At 39.3% G+C, this 15,795-nt stretch overlaps 1 protein-coding gene across 5 annotated transcripts in view; it reads right to left on the bottom strand.

Annotated features, from left to right (window-relative positions):
• Window positions 1–15,795, bottom strand: part of TRAF3 (TNF receptor associated factor 3) — a 90,596-nt gene that overhangs the window by 39,761 nt on the left and 35,040 nt on the right. For all 5 annotated transcript variants that reach the window (XM_073349709.1, XM_073349708.1, XM_073349707.1 and 2 more), the window contains exons 2-4: window positions 7,532–7,787; window positions 4,859–4,910; window positions 347–451 (exon numbers count right to left, since the gene is read on the bottom strand). In XM_073349709.1, the coding sequence (XP_073205810.1) occupies window positions 347–451; window positions 4,859–4,910; window positions 7,532–7,770 (396 nt within the window). In that variant the 5' untranslated portion in view covers window positions 7,771–7,787. The remainder of the gene's footprint in view (window positions 1–346; window positions 452–4,858; window positions 4,911–7,531; window positions 7,788–15,795) is intronic.

Raw genomic sequence — 15,795 nt, 5'->3', positions numbered from 1 at the left:
TTTGCTCTTATAAAATCTGAACATTATAGCCAAACTTTTCCAAACGGAGAGTCTAAAGTTTAGGCACCTAAATAAGTAGCCTGATTTTCATAGATACTAAGAACATAGGACTCCGGCTGAAGGATTTTTAGGCAGCCCAAACCAAAAATTTTGGTCTATGACGAAGATTCTTGACAGATCAATTAAAAGTAGAGCTTCAAAAACACTATTTATGATAACTTCTATAAACAGTCAGATTAGCTCACATCACTGATTAATCAGGAACTCGGTGGATTAAAGTTGACTTCTGTAGATTTTCCCATTCTTTAATTTGAAAGAAAGCTTGTGATGGCATCACAGTGCTTACCAGTAGTTGTGCCAGCGTTAGTAGTTCATTGCAGCCTTTGTTTTCATTTCTGCAATATATCTGAAGGGCAAGAAGCTCTCTCCTACAGCAGTTATCCTTAAATACCTGTAATTTGAAGCCACTTCGCTTTAGAGATTTAAAAACAGTTTAAGAACATAACTTCAAATAAAGTGAAAATACTTTTAAAAACAATTCCACAATAGCAATATTAGTTCAGGCTCGGAGTGCAGGGAGCTGACTGACACTGTAAACCAGAAAAAAAAAAACACACAATTCACAGACTGTGAGGCAACCTAACAAAGAAAAAAAAATAGGGCCTGCCTCTCTTTTTTTTTTTTTAAATTCTTTCTGGTATATAAAGAGGACTGAAAGCCTTCCTCTACTCCCACTTTTTGAGTTTTAAATATTTTTCTATTTATCATATTGGACCAATTTTTGTTGGAGAGAGATACAAGAGCTCTGTGTAAGCTTGAAAGCTTGTCTCTCTCACCCACAGAAGCTATTTTTTTAAATGGGAAATTAAGTCACTCAAGGCTGGGGGAAAGACTAGGGGTAAAACAAATTTTCGCAAATGAGGAAAGAACTTAGTGATTAAAACAGAATAAAAGAGAGCCTCCTATATGTAGTAACAAAGCATACATCAGAGCACAGCATGCCCAGCAATAAAAATAGATATGCCAAGACAGTGATCAGATAGCTCCCAGTTAGAAAAACCACAAAGGACTGAACTGAGTTGTAGAAAACTGGAGAGAGAGAACAGCAATAATCAGACAATCGTGAAGCAATGTCTAAACTTTTTGGCAGGTACTTATCTATTTAGATATTTACGTGTCTCCAAACCATAGTATCCAAATAAACAATCTTATTTTTTCTTCCTTCCTATTTTATTGAAGATATAGCTTCATTAGTGTTTCCATATATAGAACATATGAGGCTTTGTTAAAGTTAAAGAGATGACTTTTGCATTTAGTTCTTAACACAGCGATGTCAGTGGTCTTTCCTGTCTTTTAGAGATATGAGTTCCACAGTTTAGGTTGGCTCCTGTGAAAGGTCAGTATCTTGCACTTGCAAGCCTCTACTTATTGGGCAACAGTTTCATATTCCCAGTGGAACACAGCTGTTGTTGGGGGTCATGGAGGGAGAGGTGACATCTCAGATAGCAGGAACAAGTCCATCAAGGGCTTTGAACATCCATAGAGACTGTGAAGTGACATCTGTGTTCACTTGGAAGACAAGGCAGAAAGAAAGCATCAGAGCAACACGCTCACAGCAATCTGAATTGATAAGAGAAGTTGATATACTTTATGCCATGGAGACTATTTTTAAAAAAGAACAGAAAACAGGGTGTGGCTTCATTCCTAGATACAAGTTGCAATAAAGCAGGTCTGAAGATCATGAATACACGGATAATTATGGCTAGTTCTGAGTCCAATAGAAAAGAGTACAATCTTTTAATCAGTTGCAGTTTGCCAACACCTCTGGCTACTTTTCTGGGAAAGCAAGCTTATAATGCTGTCAGCACTGCAGAGATAACATACAGTAGAACTTCAAAGTTATGAACACCAGAATTATAAACTGATTAGTCAAGCCCACCCCTCATTTGGAACTGGAAGTACACAATCAAGCAGCAGCAGAGACAAGACCGAAAAAAAAAAAAAAAGAGCAGCAAATACAGTACAGAGCTGTGTTAAACATCAACTACTAAAAAAAATAAAGCCAAAGCTGCATTTTTCTTCTGCATAGTAAAGTTTCAAAGCTGTATTAAGTCAACGTTCAGTTGTAAACTTTTGAAAGGGCAACCATAACATTTTGTTCAGAGTGCTGAACATTTCAGAGTTATGAACAACCTCCATTCCTGAGTGTTTCTAACTCTGAGGTTCTACTGTAGTTGCATGAAAATTATTTTGCCTATTGCAACAGTAATAAAATTAAAGCAAAATTCTGATCACAGAATCTTCACTGCGGTAGTTAGAGGAAGCAGAAAGAGTTTTGTATGCTTTTCGGACACCAAGTTAAGTTTAATGAGCTGACACTTTTTCCTCACACAAATAATCTATGTAACATGGATTTTTGTAATTTTTTTTTTCAAAATAATTCAAACAATTTAAAGAGGCTGCAGTTTTGCATATCATAATAAAGATAATGGAATGAGATTTTTGAATAATTTTACAAGGTGTTTCGACAGTTTTGTAAAAGCCTTTGGGCTGCTCCATTTTGTGAAAAGCAGAAGTTAGCGTGGAATTTCAGTTTTACAGAAAATAGTCAACTGACTTGCACAGTAAGTCTGGTATGTGTTCAATAATCCACATTCTCCTTAGTTTCCTCCTCCTGTGCTTGTAGGAAAAGTTGAAGGTATTTGAGGTTTCCCGGCATATATTGCCAGGTGTCTGTCTGTCTGGGGTTTTTTAGGCGGGAGAGATAATGGGGAATGTTACATTAAGGTGATGACCTGGCTGGACATTTTTATTATTATTATAAATCATCTGTCTGACAGCAGCAACTAGAAACCCCAGAACAGCCCCACTGTGCTTGGCACTGTTCAGAGAAGTAACAGATGACAATCCCTGCCCCAGACACCTCAATCTCTATGATACACAAAACAGAATGACTGTAGGGATGAGGTAACAAGACGAACAGAGTCTAACACAAAAGCTATTTTAAAAATAAAAAATAAAAATCTGATTTAACTTATAAATACAGAAAATTGGATATAGATGTCATTAAATAGGAGGAAAGCCACTGAGGAAGACCTAAACCTAAGTGTAACAGATGTGTTTCTACTAAGGGGTCGCAGTGGTAGGAAGATACCCTGTATAGTTAGCTACACTGCCTACAACACAGCACTCCACAGAGCTCTCTGCTTCCTGGAAGAGAACAATTTTGTGAAAAAGGCTACGGAGAGATTGATATACCCAACATCTCTCTCGAGAGTAAGGGAGTATCTACATCAGTATAGAACTCATCTCAAAGCTTTGATAAGCAAGGTGTCAGAACTGAGTAAATGGTCATTACTATCTAAAAAGAACGTTCTTTACACTGATGAAACATTACATAGTCAAGACCCTGTTTAAAGTGTGGGTGAAAAAAATGGAAAAAAGGATGTTAATGAAATAAACTTCTTAACCATGCATGTAAAGGAGTGGTCTCCAACCTTTTTATGCACAAGATCACTTTTTGAATTTAAGATCAACCCAGGATCTACCCCGCCCCATCCCATTCACTCCATTCCTCGCTCCCTCCATCACTCACTGTCCCCCACCCTCATTCACTTTCACCGGGCTGGAGCAGGGGTGTGGGAGGGGGCTCTGGGCTGAGCCTGGGACAGGGAATTGGAGTGCAGGAATGAGGAATACAAGGTCTGGGAGGGAGTTAGGTGCAGTGTGACCACATGACCCCTGCACCCAAATCTCACAGAATCCACTGGACATTTCATGAGTTTTACTTTTTATTAGTGTCATTTGTGATTTACAGATCCAAAATCCTTCAGGGATTGTCACAAATCAGTGTAACATTCTCAACTGTGGGGTATGCATTGGCTGAGCCTGGGGCAGAGTGTTGGGTTGCAGGAGAGGGTGAGGGGGGTGGGCTCTGGGAAGGAGTTTGGTGCAGAAGGGGGCTCTGAGCTGGTTCAGGGGCTTGGGGTGCAGGAGGGGGTGAGGGGTGTGGGCTCTGGGAGGTAGCTCGGGTGCAAGAGGGAGCTCTGAGCTGTGGCAGAGTGTTGGGGTGAAGGAGGGAGTTTGGATTCAGGAGGGGGCTCCGGGCTGGGGCAGGGCCTTGGGGTGTGGGAGGGGCTGTGAGGTGCAGGCTCCGGCGGGGAGGCACTTAACACAGGCAGCTCCCGGTAGGCGGCGCAGCGGGGCTCAGGCAGGCTGCTTGCTTGCCGTGGCCCCATGCTGCTCCTGGAAGCGGCTGGCTGCTGGCACTTCTCTGTGGCCCTGGGGGACGCGGGGGGGGGGGGGGGGCTCTGTGTGTTGTCCCCAGCACTGTCCCTGCAGCTTGGTTCCCGGACAATGGGAGCTGCGGGGGCGGTGCTTGCAAGAGTGGGCAGCGCACAGAGACCCACTGCCCCTTTCCCCTCCACGGGTCAGAGAGACATGCCAGCAGCCAGCTGCTTCTGGGAGCAGAGTGGGGCCACAGCAGACAGGCAACCTGCCTGATTGAACTGAGCTCCTTGACTGATTCACCTGGAGTGGCACTCAGGCGAGCCTGGAGGAACTCAGGGCCATTCGGTCAGGATTGGAGGAGACTTAGCTGCCCAGAGATAGCAATCTAATGGCAGAGCCTCCAAGATCAACCAGTCGATCGTGATCGACAGGCATAAAGGCTTCCAATCCTGTATGGTTACTACTTTGTCATGCTGTAAGACATACTAGGTTCAAATTGCACAATAACATTTTTCCCCAAGAAACAGTACTAAAACACTTTAAAAAGGATTCTGTAAAGCAGAAAAACATTTTAAATAAATCATAGCAACTGAATATTAGGAATAAGAGACTATTTTAACAACAATACCTTATCTTTAACTATGTTCTCTTGACACGCTGTACATTTTGGACTAGAAGAACTGGAGAGAGAAAATAGACAAATTATTTTCTATTCCACTTTGAATCTTCTGTATTTATCAGATTTTAGATTGGTGCTAGTAAATCAAAGGCGTCTTGTTTAATTATAATTGCTCGAAGTATTTAAAAAGGTTAATGATTAAGAAGGTATGGCTCAATGAAAGTTAGTATAGAATCAAATGGAACAACAAATGCTGCTAACATTAAAGAAAACAAAATATAAAGTAATCATAGAATCATAGAATATCAGGGTTGGAAGGGACCCCAGAAGGTCATCTAGTCCAACCCCCTGCTCAAAGCAGGACCAATTCCCAGTTAAATCATCCCAGCCAGGGCTTTGTCAAGCCTGACCTTAAAAACCTCTAAGGAAGGAGATTCTACCACCTCCCTAGGTAACGCATTCCAGTGTTTCACCACCCTCTTAGTGAAAAAGTTTTTCCTAATATCCAATCTAAACCTCCCCCACTGCAACTTGATCCTTAATCCTTCAAGAGAATTTGAAAACTGAGTAAACAGTTAAATTCAGCTTCCACTTACAATGGAAAATTCATTTTTAACTAATAAAAAAACCCTTATTTAATAGCAGCATAAAATGAAGTACAGACTTCCTCTGCCAGGATTTTTCCATCTTTAAAAAGCACCAAATAATACTTTCTTGCCTTGAATATAGTCATTTTAAACATCTACTTATTTGTTCATAAAATACAAAGAGCAATTTAGATGTGTTTATACACCATAAATTATGGGAACAATATGAACAGCCATAATGGATGAAACCATTGGTCCATTCAGCCTGGGGACTGTACCTGGCATTCCAGAGGAAGGGGAAAAAAAAAACAAAAAAACCCCACACCATAATGTTTCCAGCCAATTGTTCAATGCTTTACATGGAAAAAATAACATCTGTTCCTAGCTTCTACAGCACACCTGATCTAGCAGCTCTGGTTACCTCTCAGTATTTCAGCATGCATACACAAAGATTATTAGTGTCTATTATATACCTAGCTCTTTTTAAAAATCCAGGCATAATTTGACTCAACCTCCTATGTCAGTGATTTCTACAGCATGATTATATAGGCCATGAAATATTATTTCAAGGAAACCTGAGTTTACTTCATATCCCTCCCCCCCCCCGTCACGTCTCCCACTAATTTTCCCTCGATTATTAATCCCTATTCCCTCTCTTAGTTGCCTTTATTTGTGTTTGGATTGTAATCTCTTGTATAACAGCTAAATTATTCTATTTTTATAAAGTGACTTATACAGTATAAATAAGTTATTGCTGTTGTTAATATTATGGGTCACTGTAAAGGAATTACTGATCAACTGTCGCTGTCATTCACAGGTTGAATATTCCAATCAAATCCCACCCCGTCCCAATTAACTAATCCTACTCCTTGTTATTGCACATGGTATGTAAATCTCAACATGCTTCAGAGTATCTTCATTGCCTCACGGCTTCAATAGCCTCAATATTTTTCTTAAGGCAAAGAGAACAAAATTGGAGTCGGTATTCCACGAGGGTGTATACTGTGTGATACAATGTCATCATTTTCTAGCTTTTACTGAACTCACTCAAGCATCCTATTTGCTCTTTTAAACTACTGCTGCACACTGAGCAGATAGTTTCACTGAAGTTTCTCCTCAGATGACCCTGAGAGTGCACAGCTCATTAGCATATAATCCGTGTGTTCTTAGCTGTATGTTGACAGTGGATGTGAAATATTTGTAACTAATACCTCTTATTAACCACAGACGACTGCTTCCTAAAAATGTATATTCAGAAAAATTACTAGATTTCTTGGCACAAACAGCAATTTATCAGAAAATAATATACGTATCACAACAACTCTATTTTTCCTATTATAAATGTGATGCACTGAATAGGAGAGAGAAAAGGATGTGTTACTTAAACATATCTAACTCCACTAGCCTTGCACACACAACCTCTGAAACAATGCTATATTTCCACAATGAAATATAGTCTGTTGCATACACAGAGCCAGAATGGTTATGGAGAATAAGTAGAGGGAAGAAAATTCCCAAATTTTATCTCTGCTCTGTTCCTGATGAAGGAGGTGGTCTGGGGAAAGTCACTTCTTTCCTCTGCTGCAAGTTTCCCCATCAATAAAAAGAGGATATTATTAAATATCTACTCCACAGGTGTGCAGCTTGGATTAAAGTTTGTGCAATATTTTGAACATACCAAGTGCTATGCATTTATTGTTATTTCAAAACTCAAACTAATGTGTACCGAATACTATCAGCAGCAATGTATCAGAGCTGAGATTCAAATGAAACGTATTGAAATTGCCAGGTACTACTAAAAAGCTAGATTTTTATTATTATTTTTTTTTTTTTACTTTTTAAAGAGAACAGCTGCATTTTTATTCTCATGTTACCATGAATAGTTGCATAACTCAGCATTCTCATGAAAAAATAAATTAATGGAAAATTAATTAGATATTTTGCACTCTTCATCTCAGGCCCTATAATCTTCAAATTGTTCAAAAATTTTTTACATTCAAGACAAGATGGAAAAATAGACATTTGTTTAACCTGTTTCAGAAGGTCAGAATTTTTCAATCATATTAACATTTTTAACATACTAAGAAACACACACCTTAACAATGCATTAATGCAGGTTTCACAGAATCTGTGTCCACATTCCGTCTGTTTAGGATTGCACAATATGAGATGACACTTTTCACATTTATACTTGTCCTCCACTGTATTTACGAATTTCTCTTTGTAACCACCTTGTTCTGGAACGTAAATTGATCCAGGAGCGTGATCAGGGTTCGCCCTTTGTTGTACCATTTCTACAGACACAGGGGGTTCTGTCTTTTTACTCATGTCCATATTGTAATAGGTAATTTCTGTGAAAGAGAAAAAAGCATAAGCCATAGTGCTCTACAGCTCTAACAGTAACTCATCAGTGCATATATGCATAAACACACTTTCATCTTTCTACAAACATTTGCAATAGCTGTAAAAAAGGGATTAGCTTCTCTATACAAATTTACATATACAAATATAAAACTGCAGGTGCACATATGAACATAGATAGGCAAAGTTAGCATATTTGCATCATATATTAAAATATGGTAAATTTGTAAAAGTATTGTTCTTTTTTCAAGGGCTCTAAAAGGCCAAGAGCCAAATACGGGTGCTGCGAGCAAAACCTTAATTACCTGTGGAAAACACGCTGGGGTTTGGGCAGAGGGAGTGGTGAAAAACACACACTCCTCCTTTCACTCTGCCAGAAAGGTCCCTGGTACCTGCACTGCTAGGCCACAAGCACCACTACTGGCTGCCGCAAGAAGCGGCAGATGCAGTCTGCCTGTGCCCTCAGTTTAAGAGTTTAGGGACAGTGGGTCTACAATGTGCATAGAACCACTTGGCCACACCCTTGGCCCATCAACATTACTCCTCTGTGATGAGCAGCACCTGATCACAGCAGAGCTCTGCATCACACAGCACAGGAGACGTGGAGTTGACTCCTCCGCTGTTCTGGCTTTTCTGTTGCATTTTAGGCCTGGGGCACTGGCACAGTGCAAGCCAGAATTTGTCTGAATACAGGTGAAACCCCATATTTTTATTATCTCAAACACCTTCAAGTTTTTCAACCTGCATTTCCAGGGAAAGAGATCAGGTGGTACAAATCCACTCCCCAGAGGAAACAGGTCCACATAACATGACTGCTCTGTTAATGCAGCGGAACTCGGCACAATTGGCCTGTTCAGGAAAGAATTAACACAGCTGAAGACTGAATTACAGTATCTATTATGGCAGAGATTGTGATACTTTAAGTACACCGTATACAAAGAATTGGCAGAACCACAGAAGAGAGAAGACATTTATTCAATTTAAAAATACTTTAAATAGTTTCCCAACCTATCTTGTGCACCAAAAATCAAGAGATGTTAATGGAGAACCTAGGCAAATACAGGAAACAGTATAACTGGGAGTAAGAATTAAATATGTACCCATAAGAGAGTACCTGCTTATTTATAGGAATAATGTATACACGGTTATCAACATGGAATCTTTCTACCATGAAGAATCAGAAGGTAACTAGTATCTGAAATATAAATGAGCGTTTGGTAAAAGTAAATGGGTATCTCCTAACCCAATTCTCCTCTCTTGTGTACTAGTGTATCTCCACCAACTACAATGGCAGTAATATACCTTCAACTCCAAATATACCACACACTGAAAACAACCCCATAAAAACAAAATGCACTTATACCTGCACATGCTATTTATGATTTCCTAGTTCCTTTTGTTAAATATGATATTTATATTTATGATTAAACAAAGGCTCCTTGTAGTCCATTTTAGAATTTACAACCTCACAACTCACATGGCAACAGTGCAGCATCAAACACCTACATATAACTTCATTGAAGAATTAAGCAGGAGATTGCTTATTGGAGAAAGAGCTCTTATTCAAATACTAGTTTCTAGAATAACTAGAGTAAAAATAAACCAGATGAAGTCTGCTGCACTGAAGTGTGCTTCAGAGATCAGAGGGCCTGGTGTCTTGGTAAAACATGATTTGAAGAAGTATCAAGGAGGAAAAAGAGACGGTGTGTGTTGGATGAGAACTAGAAGACTTGCACTAGAACTCCGTGGGGAGCAAACCTGGATTGCCCAAGACAGCAAACAGAGCTGTAATCAAGCCAACAGATCAACAAGGCCTGGACAAGGGTCTCAACAGCAGGCATAATGAAGAATGAGCAGACTGTAGTGATATTGAAAAGGAAAGTGCCAGAACTCCATGATGGTGGTTATGGGGATGAGACGAAGAAGAAAGTCAGAGGTAACAGGTTCAGAATCTGAGACAAGAAGGTTAGAAGAGCTTTCAAGATGAGAAAGAAGTTCAGTTTTGGAGACTGTTTTTGATTAGTGAGCAGTACAGCTGAAGATGCACTGCTGGACAGAGGGGGGTGATAGCGTGAATTGAGGACCTATCTGTCTGGTTGCTGAAACCATGCAAGAGGATGAGATCACCAAGAGATAAAAAGAGGAGAGGGTTGAACCCCGGAGAGTGTTTAAAGAAGGACCTGAATGCGCAAAGGAGTTGGGAAAAGGAGCCACTGAAGTTGATACTGAAGGAGCAGTTCTCCAGTTAGGAGGCCCAGGAGAACAGAGCTCCACAAACAGGAGCAGTAGAATGGTAAAGAAAAACAATAGGGAACAGGCAATCAGGCTTTAACAGACAAAAAATGGTATCCCAATGAAGGGAAGAACTAAAACTAAATGAAGATGTTCTAAAACCTAAATAGTACTTTTGCTTCACAAAGAACTGAGCAATTAGCCACAACAAGGGGGGGAGGAGAGGGGGAAGAGGTAATACTCAAAATTCAACAGGAAATGCATACTGAACATAGAACAAGCAGCAGGTGACAGACAGTTTCATAGAGATATGAATCTGCTTGAAGGTTGGACTGTCAGCTGGCAAATGAGACTTCATACTGATATATCTACACAATGCCCCACAGGACTCCACTTTCTGAAATGACATATATTGGACATCTCTTCAAACAAAATTAATAGTTTTCAGAGTAACAGCCGTGTTAGTCTGTATTCGCAAAAAGAAAAGGAGTACTTGTGGCACCTTAGAGACTAACCAATTTATTTGAGCATGAGCTTTCGTGAGCTACAGCTCACTTCATCGGATGCATGCCATGGAAACTGCAGCAGGCTTTATTTATACACAGAGAATATGAAAAAATACGTCCTCCCACCCCACTGTCCTGCTGGTAAATAGCTTATCTAAAGTGATCATCAGGTGGGCCATTTCCAGCACAAATCCAGGTTTTCTCACCCTCCACACAAATTCACTCTCCTGCTGGTGATAGCCCATCCAAAGTGACAACTCTTTACACAATGTGTATTTTTTCATATTTTTTCATATTCTCTGTGTATAAATAAAGCCTGCTGCAGTTTCCACGGCATGCATCCGATGAAGTGAGCTGTAGCTCACGAAAGCTCATGCTCAAATAAATTGGTTAGTCTCTAAAATTAATAGTGTCTTCCTCGGTAACTCTCCTGACAGCAAGATCTTTTTTGTTTTATTTTTTTCAAGAAAGTTTGTCATACATGAAAAGCTAAAAAAGTGAGCTGTAGCTCACGAAAGCTTATGCTCAAATAAATTGGTTAGTCTCTAAGGTGCCACAAGTACTCCTTTTCTTTTTAAAAAAATTTACAGCATCTGGTAGCCAACTGGGTGAAGAATTCTCTTCTCTAACACACCGAACTAGAAAATTCTTACAAAGGAAAACACAGTCGAAACCATCCACAAAGCAACACAGAACGGATTTAAAAGCACATCAACAAGCACTTTATTATACTGTAAGGGCCATATTTCAAAAGGGCAGGGAATTCATATGAATACTTCACATTAGGTGCTCAAACTGACTAACTGCATGCATGGGGATACTTTCACCTGCATATGCATTAACTAAGTGCATATGCAATTAGAGGTAAACACAAATGTGGGTAATACAGAGATCTCAGCTTTTGAAAATTTGGCACTACATTTTTGTTTATACACCACTACAGATCATGGTGCCTTTTTCCATTTGGGCGAACTTTAACAGAAGTTATACCCACTATGCAAATTTCAAATTTTTCAAATGAGATCTAAATTTAAGACACAAGGTTCCATCTAGGAAAGTTACTATCGCACCCACAGTATGCAAAGCAGCCGACTTCCAGAAAACAGAACCCCTGAAACTAAGAGCAACAACAGACTAACTGATATCTCTGTTTTCCTGTGCACCTTATCACCCAACTGAAGTGACAGCTGTTTCAGGAACAAATCCTTAAGGTCTCAAATAGCAGATCTCCATTAGAAAAAACAAACTGGAATCCTGTAGCATGCCTGTGGACAATATTTTTCAGAAACTAAAACAGAGCCGCTTGTCATTCTATGGCTAATCCCATTTTGCTCACTACAGTTCTGGTGCAAGTTCAATACGCTAATGATTTTCATTTTTGTCCCCATCACAGATTTTACATTTTGCAGATACCTGCAGGTATCATGATAGTATCAGCTAAATCAACATGAAAAGGTGATGTACAAGTAAAACCTTTAGGAGTGGGAGGCTCTTACTTAACTCACAAGGGCAAGTATAATTTTAAATCAGGATTAAAGATCTGGGCAGACACGACTCCAACCTTTGAGCAGCTGAGCTTAAATGACAACATAAATTCAGGGTGCCAAACTAGATTTTAAAATTTATATATGAATGTAGCTTGTACCAAGACCTGTTGGTTACCGACTAGGACAACAGCACAGAATAACCTGGGACTTCAACTCATGCTACTCATTGTGAGGTCAAATCATTAATAAAACCACCACCATGCCAGATGAAGTACTCAGTCTGGCATGTATAGCTGAGCTAGTCTGGATGACTCAGGTGGCTCAGTTTTGGAGGTGATCATTAGTGTCTCCGAAAGGGAGGGCAAACTGCCAATAAAACCTCAAAGATCCAATACTATGGTTCTTGTTCAATAAACCATTTAACACGAGTGTCATCATTATCTATTACCCAGCCTCTAACTTCTCTTTTTGGGGAAAATAATTAAGAAGATAAGTAGTGGAGAAACTTTCCAATCTTTTAACCTCAGACAATCAGGTTTCAGACCAGGACAAGTATGGAAACAGCAATACAAGATGTCTCTGCTAGCTCTGTTACATTTTTCAGCAATCTTTGACACAATCAACTACAAGGTGCTATGTACGTCTCTGCTGGATTTGGCAGAGGTGGAAGTAATTGCCTTAGAATAGTTCAGCTTTTTCCTCTCATAGAAATGGAAGACTGCTCTTTCTCTTTGGGGGCTCACCTTTGTGGTGTTCCACCAGGCCCTATCTTGTCATTCCTCTGATTCAACATGAAGATGAAGCCTTCGGAGGAAGATGAAACATGGGCTACAGTGTCTTCAGTGTGCTGAAGAACGAGACTCTGTTCTTGCTTGAACTTAACACATTTAGCGTTGTTTAACCTTAGGTTTTAAAAAGTATGTAGACAACCTATAAAGGCTCACAAAAGTTAGGCATATTCTATAATGCAGGGGGGTTCTCAACCTCTCTCTTTCTGAGGCCCCACTCAACATCCTATAAAAACTCCCCGGCCCACCTGCCGTAACAACTGTTTTTCTGTATATAAAAGCTAGGGCCAGCATTAGGGGATAGCAAACAGGGCAGTTTCCTAGGGCCCCACGCCACAGGGGACCCCCACGAAGCCACATTGCTCAGGCTTCGGCTTCAACCCGAGGGATGAGGTTCAGGGCCCTGGGTTCAGACCCATGTGGTGGGGCTTCGGCTTTCCGCCTTGGGTCCCAGTGAGTCTAATGCTGGCCCTATTTGGCAGACCCCCTGAAGCCTGCTCACGGCCCCACATAGGCCCCAGACCCCTGGTTGAGAACCACTGCTATAATGGACTTTGACTCCTATTGTATAAAACCATAACTACAGCGCTTTCCAAAAACAAAACAAAAAAAAGGAGAGTGCAGCTTTCAATCTGTAACTTTTAATCATTTAATGTTCTAATTTGGGGGATTCTACCTCAAAGCTAATTGCTAAGCAATACCATTTTATTGCTCAAAACTATACTGTGTATCCTAGGGCCAGCTTCAGAATCCTTAAATTGAACCTGCCTTAGCAAACATCTAGCACTGACTTCATGCTTATCTGTGCAAGGGTTGAACTGCAGATTATTGAAATAAAAAAAAAGAAAAGAAAATGAGTGGAGAGAACAAAACTATCTTCCTGAACATACAAAAGAAATATCCTTTTATAATTTAATTCAAGCCTATATTAGCATCAGTGACTAGAAACTGGAAGCAAAAGTTAATCTGCTGACATAAGTGTGTTCCAGGAGCTGGAAAGCACGGGGATTCCCAAACAAGGAACAAATGGGTAAAATAAGGAAAACAGTTCTCACCCGTAAAACGAAAGAGATATTAACAGTATATATATTTTAAAAAAGGTATAAAAGTAATATCTGTTTAAAAGATCAGAAGAGATGATCAACGTGGAGGCAGAGTTATTTACAAACAAATTTACCTTCCATCTTTGAACAAAACAATATCTAAGAGCAATTCTGTAATTCTCATTTGAGCTAAGACACCTATATTGGGAATTATAACAAGATTAAGACATGCAGACCTCTCGGGGGGCCAAATCCTGCAGAGGGTCAAGTGTAGAATAGGATACTTCGGTAACAAAGACGACAGATAGATTTTGAACAGAAATCTTTCTATGCAGCAATAATCTATATAAAATGTTTGTGCATCACCTCTAGCAATATTAAAAATATTTTTCAATGTAAAAATATTCATTCTGCATTCACATCAATACTAAGTTTTAATAATTTTCCTTATCCTCAATATACAGAGCCTCTTAATCATGAAATCTTTAAGTAATAGTGTATACCTATGACAATCTCTCTCAAAAATATTATCCTATTACAGTTCCTCCTAAAGGCTTCAATAAAGATTGGGGAGCCAGTGTTTTAGGCACTGTATAAGAATAAAGTTATTTGCAGAGTGCAGTGAATAATAGAAATATTGTAGATACATGTAGATCTAAAAGTCCTGGTCTTACTACTCATGTCCTTTTAAACTGTAACAGGAGGAACATGCAATGCCCAAACATCTTATTAAACTGTGTAAGGAAACCATGATTAGTTGCACTAAATATGAAGAGTTATATTTCCAATATTTAAAGGAAATGTGAATGGTTTCTCTTAACTAACCTGCGATCAGTTGTAAATGGTTACAAAAGAAGAAGAAATTTTAAAAAAAACCACAAACATATTAGTTCCAGTTTCCCTTTCCAAATAACTACTATGTACTCCCATCTGAGATAGGGTCATAATATATATATGAAAACAGAAAAATAAAAAGGTCTGTAAGGGATAACATGATGCAACACAACGTACAAATCCTAGAGTGTGTTGTCCTGGATACTACTATTATTATAATGAACAATTTTATTATATATACTTTCGTCTTGAATAAAAATAGTCCCTCAGACAAGTTTCTAGTTGTTGATTAGATGTTAAGTGGTATTATATTGTCATAAATATAAAGTAAAGGGTAAACACCTTTAAATCCCTCCCAGCCAGCGGAAAAACCCTTTCACCTGTAAACGGTTAAGAAGCTAAAGATAACCTCGCTGGCACCTGACCAAAATGAACAATGAGGAGACAAGACACTTTCAAAGCTGGAAAGTATGGGGGAAAACAAAGGGTTCTCTCTGTCTGTGTTGCTTTTGCTGGGACAAGAGCAGAAATGCAGGTCAGAGCTCCTGTAAAGGGTTAATAAGCAATCTAGTTAGATATGCGTTAGATTCTGTTTAAATGACCGATAAAATAAGTTGTGCTGAATGGAATGTATATTCCTGTTTTTGTGTCTTTTTGTCACTTAAGGTTTTGCCTAGAGGGATTCTCTATTTTTTAAATCTGATTACCCTGTAAGGTATTTACCATCCTGGTTTTACAGAGGTGATTTTTTTTTACTTTTTCTTCAATTAAAATTCTTCTTTTAAGCACCTGATTGCTTTTTCGTTGTTCTTAAGATCCAAGGGTTTGGGTCTGTGTTCACCTATGCAAATTGGTGAGGATTTTTATCAAGCCTTCCCCAGGAAAGGGGGTGTAGGGCTTGGGGGGATTTTGGTGGGAAAGACGTTTCCAAGTGGGCTCTTTCCCGGTTATATTTGTTAGACGCTTGGTGGTGGCAGCAATAAAGTCTAGGGACAAAAGGTAAAATAGTTTGAACCTTGAGGAATTTTTAACTTAAGCTGGTAAAAATAAGCTTAGGGGGTTTTTCATGCAGATGTTTTTTCATGCAGGGTTTTTCATTTCATCTGTA

This window comes from Lepidochelys kempii, chromosome 6 (genome assembly GCF_965140265.1).
Source record: "Lepidochelys kempii isolate rLepKem1 chromosome 6, rLepKem1.hap2, whole genome shotgun sequence".
NCBI lineage: Eukaryota > Metazoa > Chordata > Testudines > Cheloniidae > Lepidochelys > Lepidochelys kempii.
Note: the sequence above shows the minus strand (reverse complement) of the source record. Positions and strands in the feature narration are given on the sequence as shown.